We start from the raw sequence: 24,166 nt of genomic DNA on the forward strand, positions 1-24,166 counted from the left end.
CTGCCAAGCAGTGACAGACGGCTGTACTGGAAAAGATACGAACAGAGTTTACTGTGGGTTTGTTCTCTGTTCTCTCTATATTTTACAACTTATTGTGAGTGTAGAGTTGAACCCATAAAGACCCAAACATCCATCGCGGACTAAAATCATCTACTGATCTAGAATGTTTAAGAACTTCTGATTGGGGCTGGGCGATATGGGAAAAAAATTATATCACGACATTTTTTTCATATTAGACAATATCAATATGTATAACGATCTAAATCAAATCACTTGTCATGTCTTTCACATGTTTTGTTATGTTTTCAACAGCAACCACTTAGCTGGCTTGTCCTACTGCCCTGTCTTATGTCCGTTTTGTCCCACTGTCTTGTCTCATCCTGTCCTTGTACACTTTTGTCTATATGAGCCATCCCCCTATGTATATATATACAAACAAGGAATGGGTGAACATGTGAACATAAAGTTTGAGATTGTTCCTTAAACACAAGCTGGAATTAAAAATAAAGTTGTCTTCCGAAGGGGGGGTGGGTTTAAAACATTAAAAAAATGAAATAAAATCACTATTTTTGTCAAGCTTAAATTTTCCGTTACTCATAAGTTAGTTGTGAAGACATCAGAAGGATATTTTTGATTTAAATATGATTTATTTTCTGTCAGAGGTTGAACATAACAGATGTGCTGAAGAACATTATACAACTGTTTCAGATCAATTAAACAGGTACATATATTTAAAACTAAACTAAAAGTCTGGCCAGCAGGCAAAAGCTTTCAAATTTTAAAAGAGAACACAAACAAAACAGACCATCTTCACAAAAACAATATCAGGGGGTATGTACGTGGGGGCGTGTTCCTTAATTGCCCTAACTACCGTAACTGGCGTAAACCAAAAATGAAACTTAACATACTTCCTGACTCCTGGCTTCTATGCTGCACCCTACTTTTCAGTAACCCGATCGCCCGACTTCTCAGTCAAATTTTCTCCCAAGGGAACACTCATTTCCTCCCTCGCCGTGGCTCTAGCATGATTGTTCAGTGTGGTTAATTATATTGGCTGTTCTTATGTCTGTCAAAACATGGACGAATGAATTCTATCGAAACTGTATCGAGCACGTCTCATATTTCAATTTATAGAAAATTTAAACAAATTAGAGAAGGAACAGGTTAAAGCACAAATCTGGGTGGTATTTTCTGGTATCAGCTTCACATCAGTGGTGTGAAGTGGACGTGCCCTCAGTGGGAGTAAACCATCAGCCACAGTGTGGATGGAGGATCTACAGGACGTCCACTATATCTGAATGAATGACAGTTTGGATCAAAGACACTGGAGACGTCTGTGATCAATAACGGACGCTCAGCTGAGGTAAAAGGCTGTAAAACGCTCCATCTGGAGGACGGATGTCTGACACAGATCTACTTGGACTAACAGGGAAGGGACCCACTCCGGAGTCAAAGATGAGATGTGAATTCTCCCACTGTTCCACCCGACACATGAGCGCAGGGTTCACATATGAGTCACCGACAGAGCAACATGGATTTGGATTCAGATGGAAAACCCCAAGAAAAACTAACCACAAAACAGACATTTAGGCAGCCATTCATTCACTTCTGCATTTTTTTTGTTTGTTAAATTTGTAAAATAATATTATACTCTGCATTATGTAATAATTCAGTAAAATGTCAGATTATTATTTCATTACAACAACAATAACAATAATAAATTGCATTTATAAAGCACTTTTCATTCACTAGAATCTCAAAGTGCTACAGTGAAAAAGAAAGTCTTAGAATGAAATACTAAAGTAGAAAAGCACTCGGAGAGCGCAGACCTCTGATGATGATGAGGAACCAGATTTCATTCATCGCTGTGTTTGAAATACATAATAAACTCTGGTTTTTCTTTTTCTAAGAAGCTCCATGACATGACTGACTGCACCCACGTTTCTGTAGGGATTCTGTTTAATGTAAATAAAAGGTTCACATTAAATTTACTACAGTGTAGTTTATTTATACTGATATCAGAATGTTCAATTTTACTCATTGTCAATTTTCATCATGACCTCTTCTTAGACCGGTAATTTTGTGGATGAAAATAAATGTAATATAATTAATATCAGTAAACAGGCAATTTTAGGGATTCCATGAAGGTTAAAACCCAATGAGGAGAACCACATACTGCCTTTTTATTTGGCCACACCACCTACTTATAATGTATTTCCAATCAGATTTACTTTGATGGTTGAGATCTTTTATTTTCATGGAATTCTGTCACGGCGTCTTCATTTTATTTCTACGTTTTGTTGTTGTGTCGTGGACGATTCTTATATTCCACTCTGATGAGTCTGTGTTTCTTTGTGTTTTCTCATTCACATATAGTCTAGACTTCACTGCGTGATAATTTCTTCATATTTCGTTCCATCTTCAGTGCTAACCACAAGAACTTATCTCACAGTTTAAATAGGTTTTTAAAAAATGGCTGTTGTGGCAGCTTTTGTGGCAGTTCCTAAATGCATTTTCCTCTATAGTTAACCTTTTTTCAATTATTTACCACCATTTATTGTAATATTATCCTCTGAATTTTGTATTTTTTCAGTGAAAATCACGTATTTCCCTATACTTAATTCACTGATCATGTGGATGTTCATAAAATCATCATTAACTGAACATAAACCCAGTGTGTCCATCCACTGTCATTGATCCAACTCCATGGGTTTTACTGGTGAACCAATGTTGTAGAAGATGACAGTGTTTCCACGGTAACTACAGAGCCTCTGAACGTCCAAATGGGTCATATCTGATGACCATAAAAAGATGACAAACTGTATTTTACACCAATTATTTACATGGATTGATAGGGTTAGTGAATCAACAGGTATTAAACATTTTAGATCAGTAGATGAATTTGGTTTGGGTCTTTACGGGTTAAAACAGCATTCTCAGAGTTACAGCATTCCTCAGGTTCTATAGTACAGATACAACAATAAGAGGCACCAACAGTTCCAATACATTAGAAGATGATCGTCCTGTCTGAACGCAACAAAAATGGACCAAAAAGTGTGTAAATTTGCCTCTGCCAAATTTCAACAGAAGTGTAGCTAGTCACAGGAGTCGGTGATTCTGATGTATTCAACATTTATGTAGTGAATTTTATAGAAAACCTGAAGAGAAAATGAGGCGCCAGATATCTCAGTATGACAAAAACCTCAAATGTGAGACAGTTTATATCATCCGACCACAATGTTGTATTTCATAATGTCACTGAATGGAGAAAATAGCACTTCTTAATTGATTCTGATGACTTGGATTTGATCCTAATTAACAAATACGGGACATTACACTGTGGTTGTTGGACTCAAATCTGCACAATTTATTCCAGTGCCATTCAGGAGAGTCAGACCTTGTAGATGTAGGCATATTTAACCCATAAAGACCCAGTGCTACTTCTATGTGAGTTCACAAATGAGTTTTTCCTCTCTATTTAACCTTTCTTTATTGATTTATTACCAATTGTTGCAATATTATCTTCTTTATTTTGCATTTTTTCAGTGTAAATCGGGTATTTTCTTGTATTGAATTCATTGATCATGTTGATGTTCATTAAAACTCAGATGAGGGTTATTTTATTAGAAACAGAGAAAACTCAGCTTTTTCAAAACAGAAAAAAATGAAGATAAAGTGACCTTTTCAGTCAAATCTATCATTAACTGAACATAAAGCAAGTGTTTTCGTCCACTGTCATTGATCCAACTCCATGGGTTTTACTGGTGAATCAATGTTGTAGAAGGTGACGGTGTTTCCACGGTAACTACAGAGCCTCTGAACGCCCAAATGGGTCATATCTAATGACCATGAAAAGATGGCAAACTGTATTTTACACCAGTTATTTACATGGATTGATAGGATTAATGGATCAACAGGTATTAAACAGTTTACATTAGTAGATGCTTTTGGTTTTTGAGGGTTAACAGACTACATACATGGTTCTGGATGTTATCAAACGATGAACTCTCCTCATTTTTCAGGTATTTTGCTCATTTTCTCCTCACTTTAGAAATATTTGTTCATTTTCATGCCATATTTCAAAGTTTTTTGGTTCATCTTTTCCTCTTATCAAGTATTTTGCTCATTATATTCTCATTTTGCAAGGTTTTGTACATTTTATCCAATAAGTAACTGAAATAAAACTGTATTTTACACCAGTTATTTACATGTATTGATTGGCTTAATGAATCAACAGGTATTAAACACTTAAATTAGTAGATGCTTTTGGTTTTTGAGGGTCAACAGACTAAACACAGGGTTCTGGATGTTATCAAATGATGAACTCTTGTCATTTTTCAGGTGTTTTGCTCATTTTCTCCTCACTTTAGAAATATTTGTTCATTTTCATGCCATATTTCAAAGTTTTTTGGTTCATCTTTTCCTCTTATCAAGTATTTTGCTCATTATATTCTCATTTTGCAAGGTTTTGTACATTTTATCCAATAAGTAACTGAAATAAAACTGTATTTTACACCAGTTATTTACATGTATTGATTGGCTTAATGAATCAACAGGTATTAAACATTTAAATTAGTAGATGCTTTTGGTTTTTGAGGGTCAACAGACTAAACACAGGGTTCTGGATGTTATCAAATGATGAACTCTTGTCATTTTTCAGGTGTTTTGCTCATTTTCTCCTCACTTTAGATATATTTGTTCATTTTCATGCCATATTTCAAAGTTTTTTGGTTCATCTTTTCCTTTTATCAAGTATTTTGCTGAAGTTTTGGTACATTTTATCCCATGAGTAACTTAAGTAAAACTGCACTTTACACCAATTATTTTCATGTATTGATAGGATTTGTGAATCAACAGGTATTAAACACTTAAATCAGTGGATGCGTTTGGTTTTTGAAGGTTAACAGACTAAATACTGGGATCCAGATGTTATCAAATCATGAACTCTTCTCATTTTTCAGGTATTTTGCTCATTTTCTCCTCACTTTAGGATATTTGTTCACTTTTATGCCATATTTCAAGGTTGCCAGTGGATGTTCGGGTCTTTATGGGTTAAAAAAAGTACAGAATGTGGTAAAGGCAAGACATAGATTAATTGAAGCACATCTTTAATTATCCATTTTCTCCAGGCTCATTTTCAAACCCTGCGAACCACTGACCTTTATACACCCACCACCCTGAAAAGCACATCCAGTGTTGAATGTGGAAAGTTGGCAGATAATGTTGGAGTGGGTACGAGCAGCCATAGAGGCAGGAATGAATGAACACAGAGCCAGACCATAATCCTCCCTAAGGGGGCATTTATCAGAACCAACGTGTACATGCACACACACAAAATACTGCTGATACACGCCTGTTTCCATGCTGCCGCTGGAATAATGCCCCTCCCCCGTTTAGAAACATAAAGGCAGAGCTTCATGAGGACGGACTACAAATCAGTGAAATGTGTGTGATGGACTTCCCAGACCCACACTGAAGACCATTCATGGGCCGTCCTCCTTTCCCTGTCCGTTTGTCGCTTCACATCCTCACGCCCTGGCTGTGTTACAACCATTCTGTCGGCTCTTATACTTTATAGCACGTGATGTGAGCAAACACAACGCGGTTATCCCCACATGAGCCATCACTCAGCGATAACAGCGACTAAATCAATATGTGGCAGAGTGAATGAAAAGGCCCCTTTCACACTTTTCCTGTAGACTCACCACATGCAAGGGGTCCTCGTCCGCAGAGGCGTTCACACTGTCACGAGGCCAGGCGTCTGCATGCACGATCTAAAAACCAAACAAATGTGAAGATTTCATTGAATGGAATATGATCATAAAGTATCAATACATACAGTAGATCAGACGAGTCAAACTCAGTTTAGTTCAGGGGCCAAATACAGCCCAATTTGATCTAAAGTGGGCCGGACCAGAAAAATAATAACGCAATAACTTTTAAAAAATAATGCAAATTTTTCTCTTTTAGTGTGAAAAAAGTAAAATTACATTATGAAAATGTGAATAACCTGAAGAACTATATACAACCTGAAGTTTCTTAAGAAATTTAAGTGCAATTTACAAATATAACAATATAACTCAGATTTTTTTTTTCTCTTTGTTTTCAAGTGCAATTTCCGCTAGGTAAACATATTTTATTCCACATTTATGAGGAACAGTGTATGTCATTAGATGCAGTTGTGCTAGGTGTGGGACTGGGTTTCTCTTCTAATCTGATCATGAGTGGAGACTGAACCAGAATCTGATCCAAGCCTGTTGTACTGTTTGTTAAATCCGTCCTACCTGGTGTGTGTTGGAGGTCGGTGGGCCGCAGGTTGGCCGGTGCAGAGTACAGTGGTCTCTAGCAGCGTCTGGATCCCCCATCACAAAGGTCATTTGTCTCAGAGCGCCCTGAGGACATGAGAGGGACGATGAGTCACTGCTCAAAGGTTAAAGGTTAAACCTGGGTAAACCACACAGAGGAGGGGCTCCATCGTTCTCCGCCCAAATCCCTAGACAGCGCACACAGGAGGTCAACGAAAATGGATTTGTGCAAATTCATTATGGTCTCCTGCTGTCCACATAGGATGACTACAAATCACACACAGCAGTGAACACACAGAGTTCACAGGATTCAGTTTACAGTGTTTTTTTCATTTCAGGAAATCATTCCTGCCTGTGGCCGTCAGACTGTTTAATTCCACAATGTACTCTCATAATTATAATTACAAACAACTATATTATGGCACAGTTATTTATGTATATTTCTTTAATTATCATACTGATAATATATTGTCTAGTACATAATATATATATATATATATATATATATATATATATATATATATATATGAGTATATATATATATATATATATATATATATATATATATATATATATATATATATATATATATATATATGTGTGTGTGTGTGTATATATATATATATATATGTGTGTGTGTGTGTGTGTGTGTGTGTGTGTGTGAAAGTTGCTGTTGTAAATGTGTCTTAATATAGTGTTTTAATATGTATATTTGGTGTATAAATATATATTCAGAGCTATCAGAGCTATATATAAGTTTGTCTATTTAGAATTTTATATGTGTGTGTGTGTGTGTGTATACAAATGTGTCTCAATAGAGTATTTTAATATGTATATTTGGTATAAATATATATTCAGAGCTATAATAGCTATATATACGTTTGTATATTTAGAGTTTTATATATATATGTGTGTGTGTGTGTGTGTGTGTGTGTGTGTACATACATATGTATATATGTATGTGCGTGTGTGTGTGTTACAAATTCCTGCTATAATTTCAAATCTGATGTCCTTCATATATAAACAGGAAGAAGTAGTGCCTTTCAATAAAGTATCTGTGTTTGCATACATTACTGAACCCACACTACAGTGAAAATGAAAGTGTCAAAGAGATAAAGTGGTCCTTGGTTTGTCCTGTCATCACCTTGGATCTGATGAGAAGCTTCCCTACAAATGAACACTGGAGGATTGAGGATGTGTTTCCACTGAGAACACACTCATCTCTACATTCTGATCACGTATTTACAGACAGCTCATCATCATGTTTCGGTGAAAATTACAAACAGACTCTGGGCGGAGGCTTAACAATGGAAGTCATGCAATGTTCTTTATGATATTCTGTCTTTTAATTTAATTTAATCAATGAAATGGAACATTAACTGGTTCACTTTTCCTTTTTGGCAACTTAATCCTTCACTTGTGTTTGTCTTTGTTATAATTACTTGAATATAGAGTTCTGTGTAGAAATTTTAGGTTTGTTGGTTTAATAAAGTTCTAATGTCCACACATACGCATTTATCAGTCTCTGTATTTAGATCCAATCTGATATATGTGAAGAATAAACAGCAAGAAAACTAAAGTGTAAAAGAAAAATCAGCTTCTATAAACCAAAGTGGTCGTATTTAGTGTGATTACTTTCTTAAATTTCTTGATTAATCCTTAATGTTTTGCACATTTTGTTGATTTAATGCCAATTTTCTTCTATTTATATGCATTTTCTGGCTTATTTTTTCTTAATGCTCTTGGTTAATTCTTTTATTTTTGTTCATTTTGTCAATTCATGACTATTTTAGTATTTAGTGTGACCTCCCTTTGCACTTAAACATGTCTTTAACCCTTTTGTTCAGACAATATAAGATTTATGACATTAATTTTCTGATGTTTTAGACCAGGTCTCTTTCAACACGTCAGATGTTTCTAATTATTTGTGCTGCTTCTTGTCATGGGGTCAGAGGTCAAACTAAATAGTGACTTTAACGTTTACAACACATTTATTACATTTTTTTTTGTGTGTCTTAAGGCTGTGCACATATTTCCTGTATTTTCTTGTGTTATCTAAAGAAAACAGAATGAGAAATAAACACATATGCTAATTTCAACCCTGCAAAACAACAAAGCTAAGATTTTTGCTTATGATTTACATGTTTTATTTCCTACAGTATTGAGTATTTTAACTCTGTGAACAATTTCATGTAAGTCAAACTGAAACACAACAGTTTGAATGTTAATGTTTATGAACTATAAGTGTGTAACCTGTGTCCTGTCACTGCTAATTAGCTAAAGTTTGATCCAAAAATCTATATTACAAGATAAAAAATAAAAAAAAATTACAGCAAACACAAGTCTACACCATTATAATTACAGAATACTATTACTAAGCTGCTTGCAAAGCAAATGAAAATAAATATTCCACACAATTTTTGTTTACACGCAGCTATGAATACTCAAATTAACATAACGTAACGTCTGGGGCCGCTTGTCCTGTTTTGCTTCTTTGCGTTACAACCTATTTTTTTTTTCAGTTTTCCGAGACTTGTTCGAGCACGTGAACACAGCCGCCCTCTTTCATTGCTTCAACCACCTTCTTGAAAAGTTTGGGATGGCGGTATTTGCTCATGTGTTTCTCCTTCCGACCAGAAATGTGGGCTTTTCTTTTGGCCGTGCATCTCTACTCCAGCCTGTCGGTTAGTTGGTTTGTTTATAACACACAGAACTGACTGGAAATAAACAAGAGACTGCAGTGAAAACCCCGACTGAGAGGCGTGTTCAGAATGTTCTGTAAACACGTCCAACATAGACAAGAATGAACATGTTACATCTGCAATTTAGCTCATTTACAACATCCAAACAGAATATGCTGTTTATATGACAAATTCAGAATATTGTCCAGTACTAGTAGAACATTAGTATGCATATAAATGTACAGTTCTGTTTAAAAGTCCTGGTCATATATTAGGTTTGTTGGTTTAGTAAAGTTCTAATGTCCACATATATGCATTTGACTCTGTATTAAGATCCAATCTGGATATATGTGAAGTATGAACAGCAGGAAAAACTACAGTTTCAAGGAAAAAACAACATGTCTTAATACATACTTATATACATTAATTTTCTGATGTTGTATACCAAGTTTCATTCAACACATTGTGGTGTTTAGTGTGATTATTTACTTCAACTTTCTTGATTAATTCCTAATTTTTTTTTTTTTTGCTCATTTTATTTCCTTCATTTTCTTTTCATTTTTTTATTTTCTTGATTATTTTTTCTCAATTTTCTCCAACCTCCCACACAAAAGTCAATGGTATAGACCACCTTTAACCCATAAAGACCCAAACATCCACCGGCAACCAAAACCATTAACTGATTTAAAAAGTTTAATACCTGTTGATCCACTAATCCCATCAATACATGTAAATAATTGGTGTAAAATGCAGTTTGTCATCTTTACGAAATATCTATAAAAATGAGGAGAGTTCTTTGTTTGATAACATCCAGAACCCTGTATTAAGTCTGTTAACCTTCAAAAACCAAAAGCACCTGCTGATGTTAATGTTTAATACTTGTTGATCCACTAATTCTGTCAATACATGTAAATAATTGGTGTAAAATGCAGTGTGTCATCTTTTCATGGTTCAGAGGCTCTGTAGTTACTGTGGAAACACCGTCATCTTCTCTAACATTGATTCACCAGTAAAATCCATGGAGTTTGATAAATGACAGTGGATGGACACACTTATTTTATGTCCAATTAATGACATATTTTACTGAAAAAGTCACTTTTTCTTCCATTTTCTCTGTTTTTGATATAATAACCCTCAACTTTAATTTGAGCTTTTATGAACATCTACATGATCAATGAATTAAACATAGGAAAATACCTGATTATCACTGAAAAATGCAAAATATAGAGAATAATATTAGAATAAATGTTGACAAACCACTTAAGAAAGGCTAAAAATTGAGAAAAATTCATTTGGGAATTGCAAACAGTAGCACTGGGTCTTCATGGGTTAAGAGTGAATTCATGACCATGGATCTTTAATTAGGGTCGTGATGAACCCAGAACTTTGTTTAAGTAGGATCGCGTTCATTCACTAACAGTTAAAGAGTCGACGAGGATGGGATTTGAACCCACGCGTGCAGAGCACAATGGATTAGCAGTCCATCGCCTTAACCACTCGGCCACCTCGTCTCATGACCTCTGAGCTAGAGGTCAAACTCTGACATCATCTTTATCCAAGACTCTATAGCCGACCCTCAGAGACCAGGATCTGAATCCAACTTAAACTACTTCTTTCAGTTATGGACGTTAAAAAAAGCCCGAATAGAATCCACCTCACTGTCTGAACAGGGGTCAGAGGTTAGAGGTCACTGTGAATCTGCTTATGACACTCTGAACATCAGACGAGGTGGCCGAGTGGTTAAGGCGATGGACTGCTAATCCATTGTGCTCTGCACGCGTGGGTTCGAATCCCATCCTCGTCGACTCTTTATTGAATGGGTAAAGAATCTGCTGATACTTTGGACCAGTGGCGTCCAACCTTGGTCCTCCACAGCTACTATCCTGCATGCTGTAGATCACAGGTGTCAAACCCTGGTCCTCGAGGGCCGGTATATTACTACTAGGGCTCCTGCGATGGGGTGGGTGTCCCGTCCCAGTGCGTTGAGCTGACCAGGTGAACCAGTGTTTTCCATTGCTGGCGGTCTTGTGCCAGGTATCCTGAGGGCCGGTATCCTGCATGTTTTAGAGATTTCCGTCTTCCAGCACACCTGGTTCAATTGATGATCAGCTCATTATCATGCTCTGCAGTAGGGCTGTGCAATTAATCGAAATTCGATTACGATTTCGATTATTACACGCAACGATTATAAAAATTATGTAATCGAGAAAAAACAATTATTAATTTTGAGTTGTTTAATTCACACGCACGCAAGCTCCCATGAGCTGCTCTGCCCCGCCCCCCTCTAAGCTACTGCTGCCAGCTAGCCGGCAGGTCCACCCCAAGAGGACAGTTGTACCTAGCGACCTGGAAAAACGAATCACAGCAGAAGTGCTTGGTAAACAAAAAAGGCAAGTCAAATTCAATTGTATGGAATCACTTTGGGTTTGATGAAGAAGATGAAGAGCAAAAACACAGCACGTGCACAAAGTGTTTCGTAGTTGTGTCCACACCGACCGGTAACACAACAAACCTTTGTAACCATTTAAAGTTTAACCACCGCCACCTTTATCATAATCTTATGAAAAACTAAAACACATAAAAACAACTCCGTTTACAACTTCGCCCGCAATGCAATCTTCAGTCTCCGAATCTCTTTACGCTGCAACTCCCGTATTAACCTAACCCTAACCTGTATAACCCTAGCGTGCGTATTCTAGATGGCTGATGTATACAGAAGGCCTGAACTGAAACCTCACGGCACGCCACTAAATTTACTGTTTCATACTACATTGAACATACTGGAATTTATAATTTGCACTTTACGTGTTTTTTTTTTTTTTTATTGCTGCAGTTCTATGGCAGGTCTATAGCAGTTTAATTACAGTGCACTATTTATTTACAAAAGGAAACATACTTGAATTTACAGTACACTTATTGCATTCAAAGATTTTTTTGTTTCGTACAAAAGTGAACATACTTTGTTTTAGTGGTTAAAAGCTTTATTTATGTTTAAAGAGTATATTTTACATTGTTTTGCTAGAAAAAAATAAACAACTTTAAGGTTAACAAATAATCGTTTTTAATAATCGTGATTTCAATTATTGCTAAAATAATCGTGATTATTTTTTTTTCCTATAATCGAGCAGCCCTACTCTGCAGAAGCCTGATAATGATGTAATGGCTTCCAGGTGTGATGGAAGAGGGAAATATCTAAAACATGCAGCAGACCGGCCCTTGAGGACCGGAGTTTGACACCCCCGTTGTAGATGTATCCCTCTTCCAACACACCTGATTCAAATGATAAGCCTATCATCAAGCTCTGCAGAAGCCTGATAATGACTGTCAGGTGGACTGAAAGAGGGAAACATCTAAAACATGCAGGGTAGTAGCTCTCGAGGACCAGGATTGGACACCCCTGCTCTGGACTCTTAAACCCAGTCTGATATTAGACCTGAATCTATGAGTCCAGTGAGAAGATTCAGAACAAGAGGTCACTACAGCACAGTCTGGTTTAATGGACCCCCATGACCTGAATGAGTTCTATCATGTGGGTAGTGTTGACTGGATTTGACATACTTCACCTCTTTACCTTCCACAGACACCAGACAAAACCATGAACCAACAGGATGAAATAAGACCAAGTCAAAGACACAGTGTCATAGAGGAGCCCAGTGTTTTTTCTTCTTCTATCTGTGACTTCATTACACCAACTCCTCCAGTTCTGGTGTGGACAGACCTTCAACCAGACTGTTTCCAATAGTAAGATATCCAATATTAGTTGGAGAATGCGGGCATCGATCCCGCTACCTCTCGCATGCTAAGCGAGCGCTCTACCATTTGAGCTAATTCCCCTGGTGGGACATATGTATTTTTAGTCTGTGTTGTGTTACAGCTGACTCTTCATGTTCTGCTAAGGGATTGGGCTGGAGGTTGACTCGGCTCCTCTTGGAACCACAGGTTTTACTCATTAAAACCATGAATTTGTCAGGGTTAAGGTGATGGACTGCTAATCCATTGTGCTCTGCACGCGTGGGTTTGAATCCCATCCTCGTCGTGCCTTTATTGAATGGAATCACTTGATAGTGTGGACTCTTAAACTCAGTCTCATATTAGACCTGAATCTGATAATCCAATGAGCAGTTCAGAACGAGAGGTCACTAAAACACAGTCTGGTTTAATGGACCCCCATGACCTGGATGAGTTTTACCATGTGGTTAGTGTTGACTGGATTTGACATACTTCACCTCTTTACCTTCTACACACACCAGACAAAATCATGAACCAACAGGATGAAATAAGACCAAGTCAAAGACACAGTGTCATAGAGGAGCCCAGTGTTTTTTCTTCTTCTATCTGTGACTTCATTACACCAACTCCTCCAGTTCTGGTGTGGACGGACCTTCAACCAGACTGTTTCCAATAGTAAGATATCCAATATTAGTTGGAGAATGCGGGCATCGATCCCGCTACCTCTCGCATGCTAAGCGAGCGCTCTACCATTTGAGCTAATTCCCCTGGTGGGACAAATGTATTTTTAGTCCGTGTTGTGTTACAGCTGACTCTTCATGTTCTACTGAGGGTTTGGGCTGGAGGTTGACTCGGCTCCTCTTGGAACCACATGTTCTACTCATTAAAACCATGAATTTGTCAAGGTTAAGGCGACGGATTGCTAATCCATTGTGCTCTGCACGCATGGGTTTGAATCCCATCCTCGTCGTGCCTTTATTGAATGGAATCACTTGATAGTCTGGACTCTTAAACTCAGTCTCATATTAGACCTGAATCTGATAATCCAATGAGCAGTTCAGAACAAGAGGTCACTAAAGCACAGTCTGGTTTAATGGACCCCCATGACCTGGATGAGTTCTACCATGTGGTTAGTGTTGACTGGATTTGACATACTTCACCTCTTTACCTTCCACAGACACCAGACAAAACCATGAACCAACAGGATGAAATAAGACCAAGTCAAAGACACAGTGTCATAGAGGAGCCCAGTGTTTTTTCTTCTTCTATCTGTGACACCATTACACCAACTCCTCCAGTTCTGGTGTGGACAGACCTTCAACCAGACTGTTTCCAATAGTAAGATATCCAATATTAGTTGGAGAATGCGGGCATCGATCCCGCTACCTCTCGCATGCTAAGCGAGCGCTCTACCATTTGAGCTAATTCCCCTGGTGGGACATACGTATTTTTAGTCTGTGTTGTGTTACAGCTGACTCTTCATGTTCTGCTAAGGGATTGGGCTGGAGGTTGACTCGGCTCCTCTTGGAACCACAGGTTTTACTCATTAAAACCATGAATTTGTCAGGGTTAAGGTGATGGACTGCTAATCCATTGTGCTCTGCACGCGTGGGTTTGAATCCCATCCTCGTCGTGCCTTTATTGAATGGAATCACTTGATAGTGTGGACTCTTAAACTCAGTCTCATATTAGACCTGAATCTGATAATCCAATGAGCAGTTCAGAACGAGAGGTCACTAAAACACAGTCTGGTTTAATGGACCCCCATGACCTGGATGAGTTTTACCATGTGGTTAGTGTTGACTGGATTTGACATACTTCACCTCTTTACCTTCTACACACACCAGACAAAATCATGAACCAACAGGATGAAATAAGACCAAGTCAAAGACACAGTGTCATAGAGGAGCCCAGTGTTTTTTCTTCTTCTATCTGTGACTTCATTACACCAACTCCTCCAGTTCTGGTGTGGACAGACCTTCAACCAGACTGTTTCCAATAGTAAGATATCCAATATTAGTTGGAGAATGCGGGCATCGATCCCGCTACCTCTCGCATGCTAAGCGAGCGCTCTACCATTTGAGCTAATTCCCCTGGTGGGACATATGTATTTTTAGTCTGTGTTGTGTTACAGCTAACTCCTCATGTTCTGCTGAGGGTTTAGGCTGGAGGTTGACTCGGCTCCTCTTGGAACCACGTTTTACTCATTAAAACCATGAATTTGTCAAGGTTAAGGCGATGGACTGCTAATCCATTGCGCTCTGCACGCATGGGTTTGAATCCCATCCTCGTCGTGCCTTTATTGAATGGAATCTCTTGATAGTCTGGACTCTTAAACTCAGTCTGATATTAGACCTGAATCTGATAATCCAATGAGCAGTTCAGAACGAGAGGTCACTAAAGCACAGTCTGGTTTAATGGACCTCATGACCTGGATGCGTTCTACCATCAGGTTAGTGTTGACTGGATTTGACATATTTCAGGAGGTCAAACTCTGACAGAGATGAATATTAAAAAAAAAAGACTGAATAGAATCCACAACGCCGTCTGATCCGGGGTCAGAAGTCACTGTGAATCTGCTTATGACACAACAACCATCACTGCTAATCCACTGTGCTTTGTGCAATTCTCTTGGTTAATTCCATCATTTTTGTTAATTTTGTTAGTTCAAGGCTATTTTAGTATTTAGTCGTATTTAGTGTGACCTCCATTTGTACTTAACATGTCTTTGTTGCATTAATTTTCTGATGTTTTATACCAGGTTTCATTCAACACACGTCAGATGTTTCTAATTGTTTGTGCTACTTCTTGTCATGGGGTCAGAGGTCAAACTAAATTGTGATTTTAACCTTTCAACATATTTAGTTCAGTTTTTTTGTGTCTTTTAAGGCTGTGCACTTATTTCCTGTATTTTCTTTTGTTAACTAAAGAACATAGAACGAAAAATAAACATGTATACTAACTTCAACCCTTCAAAAACAACAGAGCTAAGACTTCGCTTATATTTTTTACATCTTACTTCCAACAGTAATGAGTCTAATGAAAATAAATAGTCCACATAATTTTGTTAGTGACTTTAACCTTTAAATGAGTGATATTTTGCTTTTTTCAATGGAATTATGCATTTTCAAACATTTCCCTGTGGTCTACATAACTGTAAATGCTCTGCTTGGGTTTTAATTTTTCATTAATTCAACTCCACAGGTCCATTTTCAACCCTGTTTCTGATTAATGACACCAGAAAGGTCGTTTTGAGCGCTGGCCCTTTAATTGCAAATGAGCCACTTCATGCCCCACCTCCCCCAGGTTGTTGTCCATGCTTTCTGTCCCGTTCAGCCACTTGTGTTCATTAATACAACCAACAACTGAACATTTTAGGTAATCGGCTCGAAGTATGGACATATTTTCAGTATGGACTACAACCGCTGCTGCTGACAAACAATTATGTCGAGAAATATTCGTCGGAAGTCTTGACCTTATCTGTGCAAATGTTGTGACGTGACTAGCTATACACGCAACAAATTAACAAGTAATTAAAACAGGTTGTAGAAATCCATGAGATTTTTGCCAAAATAAATATAAAGATGGCTTTGCAGCACCTGGAGGGTTCAAATTCAAAATTTTTGAGTTATTATGGTCCCCAAATACACAAATAAATGAACCAAAGACTAATAAAAGTGGGTTTAGCAAAATACAACCCCTTTAAAACACATTTAGTTTAGTTTTTGTGTGTGTTTTAAGGCTGTGCACTGTGCTGTCTTACTCCAAAGGGTGTCTCAAATCCCTCCAAGCTGCCGCCAAGGATCAGCAGGCCATCTGTGGAGATGCCCTGCCAAGGATAGGCCCAGTTCACTCGCTCCACCAGAGAACAGTCCACATAGACCTCCAACCAAAGAGGAGAGACCCCCAGAGCCACCCGGTGCCACTGACCATCATACAGAGACCGGACTGGAAACCTGAGTGTGATGGAAGAGACAAAGACCAGTGAACGCTCTGGTTGAACATACGCCCTGGGTCATTGTGGATCTGGTGGAGGTCACATGTACTCATATTCTCGGTGTTGGGTGGAGATGAAGGTGAGGGAGCGTGGGCTGAGGCGAAGCTGGAGGTGGATGTGATGCTGGGAGTTTAACAGAGTCACCACACTGCTCTCCTCCTGCTGAGAACTCCGGAGCTCCATAAGGACACTGAACTCATCACAAAACCTGCAGAGAAGGAAACACATAGACCCACACCTTCTGATGACACAAACACCTGATTTAACCACATAAAACAGGCTGCATAGATGGGAGGGGGGGTTACAGACGAGATCAATACAGATAATCCTTTTAGGACGACTGTGTCTCCAGCGATACCGTCATTCAAATTACCCTAACTCCTGAACCTCTTCAACCTACTGACAAAATTCATCTGAAATTTGGCATTGGAAAATACCTATTATCACTGAAAAATGCAAAATACAGAGCATAATATTAGCATAAATGTTGATAAACTATTTTAAAAAAGGCTAAAAATAAAGAAAAATTCATTTGGGAATTGCGAAAAGTAACACTGGGTCTTTATGGATAAGAGTGAATTCAGACCATGGATCTTTAATGAGGTCATGATGAACACAGAACTCTGTCAGAGTAGGATCGCAATTTATTCACAAACGGCTAAAGAGTCGACGAGGATGGGATTCGAACCCATGCGTGCAGAGCACAATGGATTAGCAGTCCATCGCCTTAACCACTCGGCCACCTCGTCTGATGACCTCCAAGTCAGAGGTCAAACTCTGACATCATCCTTATTCAAGACTCTATATCCGACCCTCCGAGACCAGGATCTGAATCCAGCTTAAACCACTTCTTTCAGTGATGGACGTTAAAAACAAAACAAAAAAAAGACAGAATAGAATCCACCTTACTGTCTGAACAGGGGTCAGAGGTCAGAGCTCACTGTGAATCTGCTTATGACACACTAAATCATCAGACGAGGTGGCCGAGTGGTTAAGGCGATGGACTGCTAATCCATTGTGCTCTGCACGCGTGGGTTCGAATCCCATCCTCGTCGTGACTTTATTAAATGGGTAAAGAATCTCTTGATACTCTGGACTCTTAAAACCAGTCTGATATCCTAATACTGTGAGTATTGTCTGTGAGTCTCATTGGACTGTGAGTCCAATGAGAGGTCACTACATGGACCTCATGACCTGGATATGTTCTACCATCAACTTAGTGTTGACTAGATTTAACATATTTCAAGAGGTCAAACTCTGACAGTGATGGATATTAAAAACAAAGACTGAATAGAATCCACCTCACTGTCTGATCCAGGGTCAGAAGTCACTGTGAATCTGCTTATGACACAACAACCATCAGATGAGGTGGCTGAGTGGTTAAGGTGATGGACTGCTAATCCACTGTGGTTTGTGCAGTTCGCTAGGTTAATTCCTTCATTTTGTCAATTCAAGGCTATTTTAGTATTTAGTAGTATTTAGTGTGACCTCCTTTTGTACTTAACATTTCTTTAACCCTTTTGTTCAGACAATATGAGATTTGTTGCATGTAGAGTCTTGGATAAAGGTGATGTCAGAGTTTGACCTCTACCTCTGGGGTCATCAGACGAGGTGGCCGAGTGGTTAAGGCGATGGACTGCTAATCCATTGTGCTCTGCACGCGTGGGTTCGAATCCCATCCTCGTCGACTCTTTATTGAATGGGTAAAGAATGTGCTGATACTCTGGACTGAGGGTGTCCAACCCTTGTCCTCCACAGCTACTGTCCTGCATGTTGTAGATGTATCCCTCTTCCAACACACCTGATTCAAATGATAAGCCTATCATCAAGCTCTACAGAAGCATGATAATGACCTTCAGGTGTGTTGGAAGAAGGAAACATCTAAAACATGCAGGATAGTAGCTCTCGAGGACCAGGACTGGACACCTCCGCTCTGGACTCTTAGGATGTATTCATACCTACCACGTTTGGTCCATTTAAAACGGACCAGAGTTTGTTTCCCCAGAAAGTCCAGACTTTTTTTTAGGTGTGAATACAAATATGTGAACTCTGATTTGAACCAAACAAGCAGACCGAGACCGTCCGCTTCCAAACGGACTCTGGGCCAGTTCACTTCTGGTGTGAATATAACCGACCTCGAACCGAACCAAACCAAGGAATCTTGTGCCTTTTTGTGCTTGATGAGCCACTGTAGCCGCTGGAAGTAGCCGAGGTTTACGGGTGGTCAGAGCGAACAGCAGCTGCTATGAGCTGTGGACAGACATGGAGCAATGAGGAAACTGAGTCTGCCATTGACATTTGGTCAGATGCCCGTATTATGAAACTGGCTCCGGCTGAGCTTTCATGAGTGTTAACATTATTTTCAAAAATTTGTGTCAGTAAAAATACAATTTATATTCCTAAAATGATAACTGTATGTAGGAGTACCACGATTATTTTCATCAACACCAGCCGTCTCTGGTTCACCCCGCCCCCGACTTTTCTGTCCAATGCAAGCGCAGTTCATCACATGTGTGCTTGTGTTCACGCATTTTGGTCCACTTGCAAAAAGTGCAATGCGAATGCGATCCGACCCAAATGAAAAAAATAAAGTCCACATTTGATCTGAATCAAATAAGCAGACCAAAGGACTTTTCAGGTGTGAATACACCCTTAAACCCAGTCAGGTATTAGACCTGAATCTGTGAATCCAATGAGAAGTTCAGAACAAGAGGTCACTACAGCACAGTCTGGTTTAATGGACCTCATGCCCTGGATGTGTTCTACCATCAGCTTAGTGGTGACTGGATTTGACATATTTACCTTCCACAGACACCAGACAAAACCATGAACCAACCGAAAAGGATGAAATATGACCAAAGAGTCTTAGAGGAACCCAGTGTTTTTTTCTTTTTCCATCTGTGACACCATTACACCAACTCCTCCAGTTCTGATGTGGACGGACTTTCAACCAGACTGTTTCCAATAGTAAAGTATCCAATATTAGTTGGAGAATGCGGGCATCGATCCCGCTACCTCTCGCATGCTAAGCGAGCGCTCTACCATTTGAGCTAATTCCCCTGGTGGGACAGATGTATTTTTAGTCCATGTTGTGTTACAGCTGACGCTTCATGTTCTACTGAGGGTTTGGGCTGGAGGACGACTCAGCTCCTCTTTGAACCACACGTTTTACTCATTAAAACCATGAATTTGTCACTATATTATTCATTATTGACTAGTAGGAGGAGGTTTTTTTTATCAGTTTCCTGAACCCAGACAGGCTTCCTTCATATTGTCCTTAGTGTTGGACAATTAAAACTTATCACTTCAACACTTGCAGGCAAACCAGCTCAACAAATGTTATTTTAAGGAATTAATTACACATATTAAACCAAAAGCTACTATGACATTCCAAGACTCTGTGTTGATGTGGTTTCTAGAATCTGGAGGATCAGGAAGTGGAATTCTGTAGGTTTATTCATTATGAACCAAGTTTTTTCAAATCCATATTTTTTTAGATGTCTCCATCTAGACAAGAGATCTAGAGTCCAAATCAGCCAATCAGGCCCACAGGTTGGATTTATGAAATACAAAAATTACACGGAAGATGTTAACAATCAGTGATGTAAATGATGTTTTATGTGTTCATGTAAAAAAGTAAAATTACATGAAAATAACATTTACAAACTGTCCTTTTACAAAAATGTGAATAACCTGAACAACTATGAACATCATGAAATATCTAAATAGAAATAAGTGTAATTTTAACAATATTCTGCCTGGTAATAAATGTGATCTGTAAGTTGTAATGCACATGAGTAAATAATAAACTGAGGCATAATATTGATAAAATTGCACTTAGTTTAGGATACTTTGGACAATATGAAACACTTTCATAATGTAATTGGACTTTTTTCACATTAAACCATAGAGTAAAGTTTGTATTTGTCATTATTTATAGGTTATTATTCTATCCAAAACCTGGTACAAATCATTACAATAACCATCTATATGTTCAGAACTCAGTGGATCAGCTGTTCATCACCTTAACCACCTGGTCTGATGACCTCTGAGTCTGGGGGTCAGAAGTCACAGGTTCTGTTCAGACAGTGTCAGATGGATTAGTTCAAGTTCTCTGATCAAGCTCTTTGTAAAGTCCATGACTGAATGATGTGGTTTGTGTGGGATTCAGAACTAATACTCTATCAACAGACGAGGTGGCCGAGTGGTTAAGGCGATGGACTGCTAATCCATTGTGCTCTGCACGCGTGGGTTCGAATCCCATCCTCGTCGCAACTTTCCTGTTCTTTTTTATATTTATATATTCAGAGAGCTAGCCAGGGCAGAAAGAGATGCAGTGTCTGTATAAGAAGCAGATCATGGATGTTCTTCTCACTGAAATGAGGGGCTCCTTCTACAACTAGACAGAAAGGGAACAGACACACAGGCTAAAAATGATTAGAAAGAAACAAAAAAAAAAAAAAAACCTATAACATGAAAACAGAATGATCTAGGAAAACAAAAATGCTTGAGTACATGTAAAATAGTTGAAAGTTTATTTCTATAAGCTCATAGTTGCGCATTTACAGTTGTTTTTCATAATAAATACGCTAAAAATTCAAGTCCATTAATTTAGTTTTTACTGCTAAACATGTTTATTTTTTTTATTTATTTATTTATTTTTTTTTACAAATCATGATAATGGCCAAATATTTAAAGTTAAGTTCTTTCTGAAAAAAAGGTGCAAAAGAATTGGCAAAAAGCACATGTTTTGACACTTTTTTTTTGTAAAAACAACATAAAGAAATCTAGGTGGCCTGTTACAATGACGGTCCTTAAAGGGTTAATATTATTCTCAATGACATGGATTAAAACAGTCTATGAACAGAACTTCCAAACTCACACTGAAAGTGGGTTTATGTCTGAGGCAACGGACCAACACACACAGGTTTTAGCAACAAGTAGCAGTAAATTTGTTATAGTTCATAAATAAGTTAATAACAATACTTAAGTACTGTACAGTCACAAGTGTTTGCTCCTGGAGGGTTTCTGTAAATTGACTTAGAGTCTGGCTTTGACCAACTCGATATGTAAAGTATCATGAGATAACTTTTGATATAATTTGGCGCAATATAAATAAAATTTGATTGACTGATTGATTGATTGATAAAATGAATACAATGATCATTTAGGATTGATACTGTCAGCACTTAATATCTTGATGGCAGAAAGAATGATGCACACTTGTCAGTATTTAGGCCTAACTGTGGAAACTCTTCTAAAGAACAGTGTTGTACCTTGGTCCAAATGCCTGTTGTGTGGGCATCATCAGAAGGCCATACATGCTGATATGTAGAGTCGGACACATCTGGCCGTCCTCTGACAGAGTCACGTTGGTGAAACTTGCCGCCATCTGAGAGAAATGATGCAGTAAATCCACTTTCTCTGTTGGAAAATATAGGAAAAAACAGATCTGTGATTTACCAAACAATGATACAACAATCAAGCTCTGTTTAAGGATTGGTTGTGTTGTTCTGGAGCATAAAACAGCAAGAACCAAGAGAAAAAAAAAACAGATTAAAAACTACTCAGTGGAGGAGAAAACACTTCTCTGCCACCTACCACTCACAAAAATGTGTTGTGCTTTGAATAAAACTCCATGACTATGTATTCAGAACACCATGTAAACCTTAAGACCAGGTTTATTACACTAAATGAAAACTAAGTCATATTTTTTTCAGATCATAGCCATTGATGCCAAATGAAGCAATGGTGTTAGGAGAGTAAAGTTTGCAGATATCACAGTTTGACCAAAAACATGACTAACAGTATGGTGATATTACATTTTTTGCCAGGCTTTGTAAAAACAAATGAAAATTTCAGAATCATAATAACTCTACACACTTTAATGCATTTTCATTTTGTGCCACTAATGACCACAAAAGGACATTACATTAATAAGAGAAACTTTTGGGTTGACTATACTTTAGTTGGCATCAACACATGGCTCTGGATGTTTTTATATTATTGGTTAAAGGGGTCATATTTTGTAAAACCCACTTTTATTAGTCTTTGGTACACTGATTTGTGTATTTGGACCCTAATAGTTCAAAAAATTTTGAATTTGAACCCTCCAGGTGCTGCAGAGCTATCTTTATATCATTGTGGCAAAAATCCAGGTGATTTCTACACCCTGTTTTAATTCCTGCTTAATTTGTTGCGTCTATAACTAGCTATGTCACAACATTTGCACATATAAGGTCAAGATTTGCCACGAACATCTCTCAGAGTATGGAGAAACGGGACAGAGCAGCACTGTCAAAAACCTGGAGGGGGTGGGGCAATGAAGTGGCTCATTTGCATTTAAAGGACCAGCACTCAAAGCCACCTTTCTGGTGTCATTACTCAGAAATAGGGTTGAAGATGGACCTGTGGAGTTGAATTAATGAAGAATTCAGACCCACACAGAACATTTACAGTTTATGTAGACCACAAGGAAATGTTTTAAAATGCATAATTCCATTTAAAACAGTAAAATAGGACCCCTTTAAGTAAGCTTTGTTCTGTATTTTCCTATTATGGTGATGATAAAGCTCTTGTTGTTTAGATGTACTTGAATGCATCTCATTGTTAGTTATTTTAAAGGAAAGGGGGAAAAAATAAGCTCCACTGTACTGTCTCCATTACTCGTGACCCACCTCTTGAACTTTTGTTACATGCCAGTGCAGAGGTGCAGCAGTCATTTACCAGGGTAATGAAATGTGACACCCACTGCGGGGCGGTGATGAAGCCTTAACAGCCTCCATTCATTTCTCACCGACTGGAGCTGAGAAACAGCCATGGATAAAGGAAACACATGCACTGTCACTGCTGAGAACTCTGCACCGCTAACAGCATGTAACTGTGCGTGCTGTCAAAACGCCCTATTTTATTCAACGCAGTCAACACATGCAGACAACAAGTCCATCAGTCATGTGGGGGCCAGTTTGCTGGCACCGCCGCCCTGTTTGACAGCCAGTTCTGACCACAGATGGTGCCAGAAGATGCTGCCAGTAAGAAATGAACCGTGGGAAATCTCTGAGATGGAGAATACTGAGCCAGTAGAAAGGCTTCAAACAACTCTGATTAGTCAGAGCAATGAGTGAGGTCCAGAAGAGGAAGAATGAGTGGTGATGATGAACCTGCACACCAACCAAATACCCATACACTTACGGCTTTAAGACTCATTTATGCTCTACATACAAACAGATGCATGAGTTACAAACAGTGTAAACATTACTGACTTTATACGATGGGGCTTCAAAAAGTTTGTAGAAAAAGGACAGTTGGAGAAAATGGTTACAGGGATGATGTTTCATGTCAATCCAAACACTTCTGCAAGCGTCGATACCAGCCTTTAAAGGAGTGATACTTTGCTTTTTTAAATGAAATTATGCATTTTCAAACATTTCCCTGCGGTCTCCATAAACTGTAAA

At 38.4% G+C, this 24,166-nt stretch overlaps 1 protein-coding gene and 11 non-coding genes across 12 annotated transcripts in view; 4 read left to right on the top strand and 8 right to left on the bottom strand.

The window, feature by feature from the left end:
* LOC115425582 (collagen alpha-1(I) chain) overlaps window positions 1-24,166 on the bottom strand; it is a 118,483-nt gene that overhangs the window by 85,033 nt on the left and 9,284 nt on the right. Inside the window, exons 2-7 of the mRNA XM_030143212.1 lie at window positions 23,509-23,517; window positions 21,989-22,136; window positions 16,762-16,920; window positions 16,479-16,671; window positions 6,285-6,392; window positions 5,706-5,774 (exon numbers count right to left, since the gene is read on the bottom strand). Coding sequence (XP_029999072.1) covers window positions 5,706-5,774; window positions 6,285-6,392; window positions 16,479-16,671; window positions 16,762-16,920; window positions 21,989-22,136; window positions 23,509-23,517 — 686 coding nt within the window. The remainder of the gene's footprint in view (window positions 1-5,705; window positions 5,775-6,284; window positions 6,393-16,478; window positions 16,672-16,761; window positions 16,921-21,988; window positions 22,137-23,508; window positions 23,518-24,166) is intronic.
* On the bottom strand, window positions 10,416-10,497 carry trnas-gcu (transfer RNA serine (anticodon GCU)). The gene has a single exon. It is a non-coding gene; the product is annotated as a tRNA-Ser (tRNA).
* On the top strand, window positions 10,709-10,790 carry trnas-gcu (transfer RNA serine (anticodon GCU)). The gene has a single exon. It is a non-coding gene; the product is annotated as a tRNA-Ser (tRNA).
* Window positions 12,748-12,820, bottom strand: trnaa-agc (transfer RNA alanine (anticodon AGC)). Its single transcript has one exon. It is a non-coding gene; the product is annotated as a tRNA-Ala (tRNA).
* Window positions 13,411-13,483, bottom strand: trnaa-agc (transfer RNA alanine (anticodon AGC)). Its single transcript has one exon. It is a non-coding gene; the product is annotated as a tRNA-Ala (tRNA).
* Window positions 14,074-14,146, bottom strand: trnaa-agc (transfer RNA alanine (anticodon AGC)). The gene has a single exon. It is a non-coding gene; the product is annotated as a tRNA-Ala (tRNA).
* trnaa-agc (transfer RNA alanine (anticodon AGC)) lies at window positions 14,737-14,809 on the bottom strand. Its single transcript has one exon. It is a non-coding gene; the product is annotated as a tRNA-Ala (tRNA).
* On the bottom strand, window positions 17,380-17,461 carry trnas-gcu (transfer RNA serine (anticodon GCU)). Its single transcript has one exon. It is a non-coding gene; the product is annotated as a tRNA-Ser (tRNA).
* On the top strand, window positions 17,686-17,767 carry trnas-gcu (transfer RNA serine (anticodon GCU)). The gene has a single exon. It is a non-coding gene; the product is annotated as a tRNA-Ser (tRNA).
* Window positions 18,318-18,399, top strand: trnas-gcu (transfer RNA serine (anticodon GCU)). Its single transcript has one exon. It is a non-coding gene; the product is annotated as a tRNA-Ser (tRNA).
* On the bottom strand, window positions 19,700-19,772 carry trnaa-agc (transfer RNA alanine (anticodon AGC)). Its single transcript has one exon. It is a non-coding gene; the product is annotated as a tRNA-Ala (tRNA).
* trnas-gcu (transfer RNA serine (anticodon GCU)) lies at window positions 20,903-20,984 on the top strand. The gene has a single exon. It is a non-coding gene; the product is annotated as a tRNA-Ser (tRNA).

Source organism: Sphaeramia orbicularis, chromosome 9 (assembly GCF_902148855.1).
Source record: "Sphaeramia orbicularis chromosome 9, fSphaOr1.1, whole genome shotgun sequence".
Taxonomy (NCBI): Eukaryota; Metazoa; Chordata; class Actinopteri; order Kurtiformes; family Apogonidae; genus Sphaeramia; species Sphaeramia orbicularis.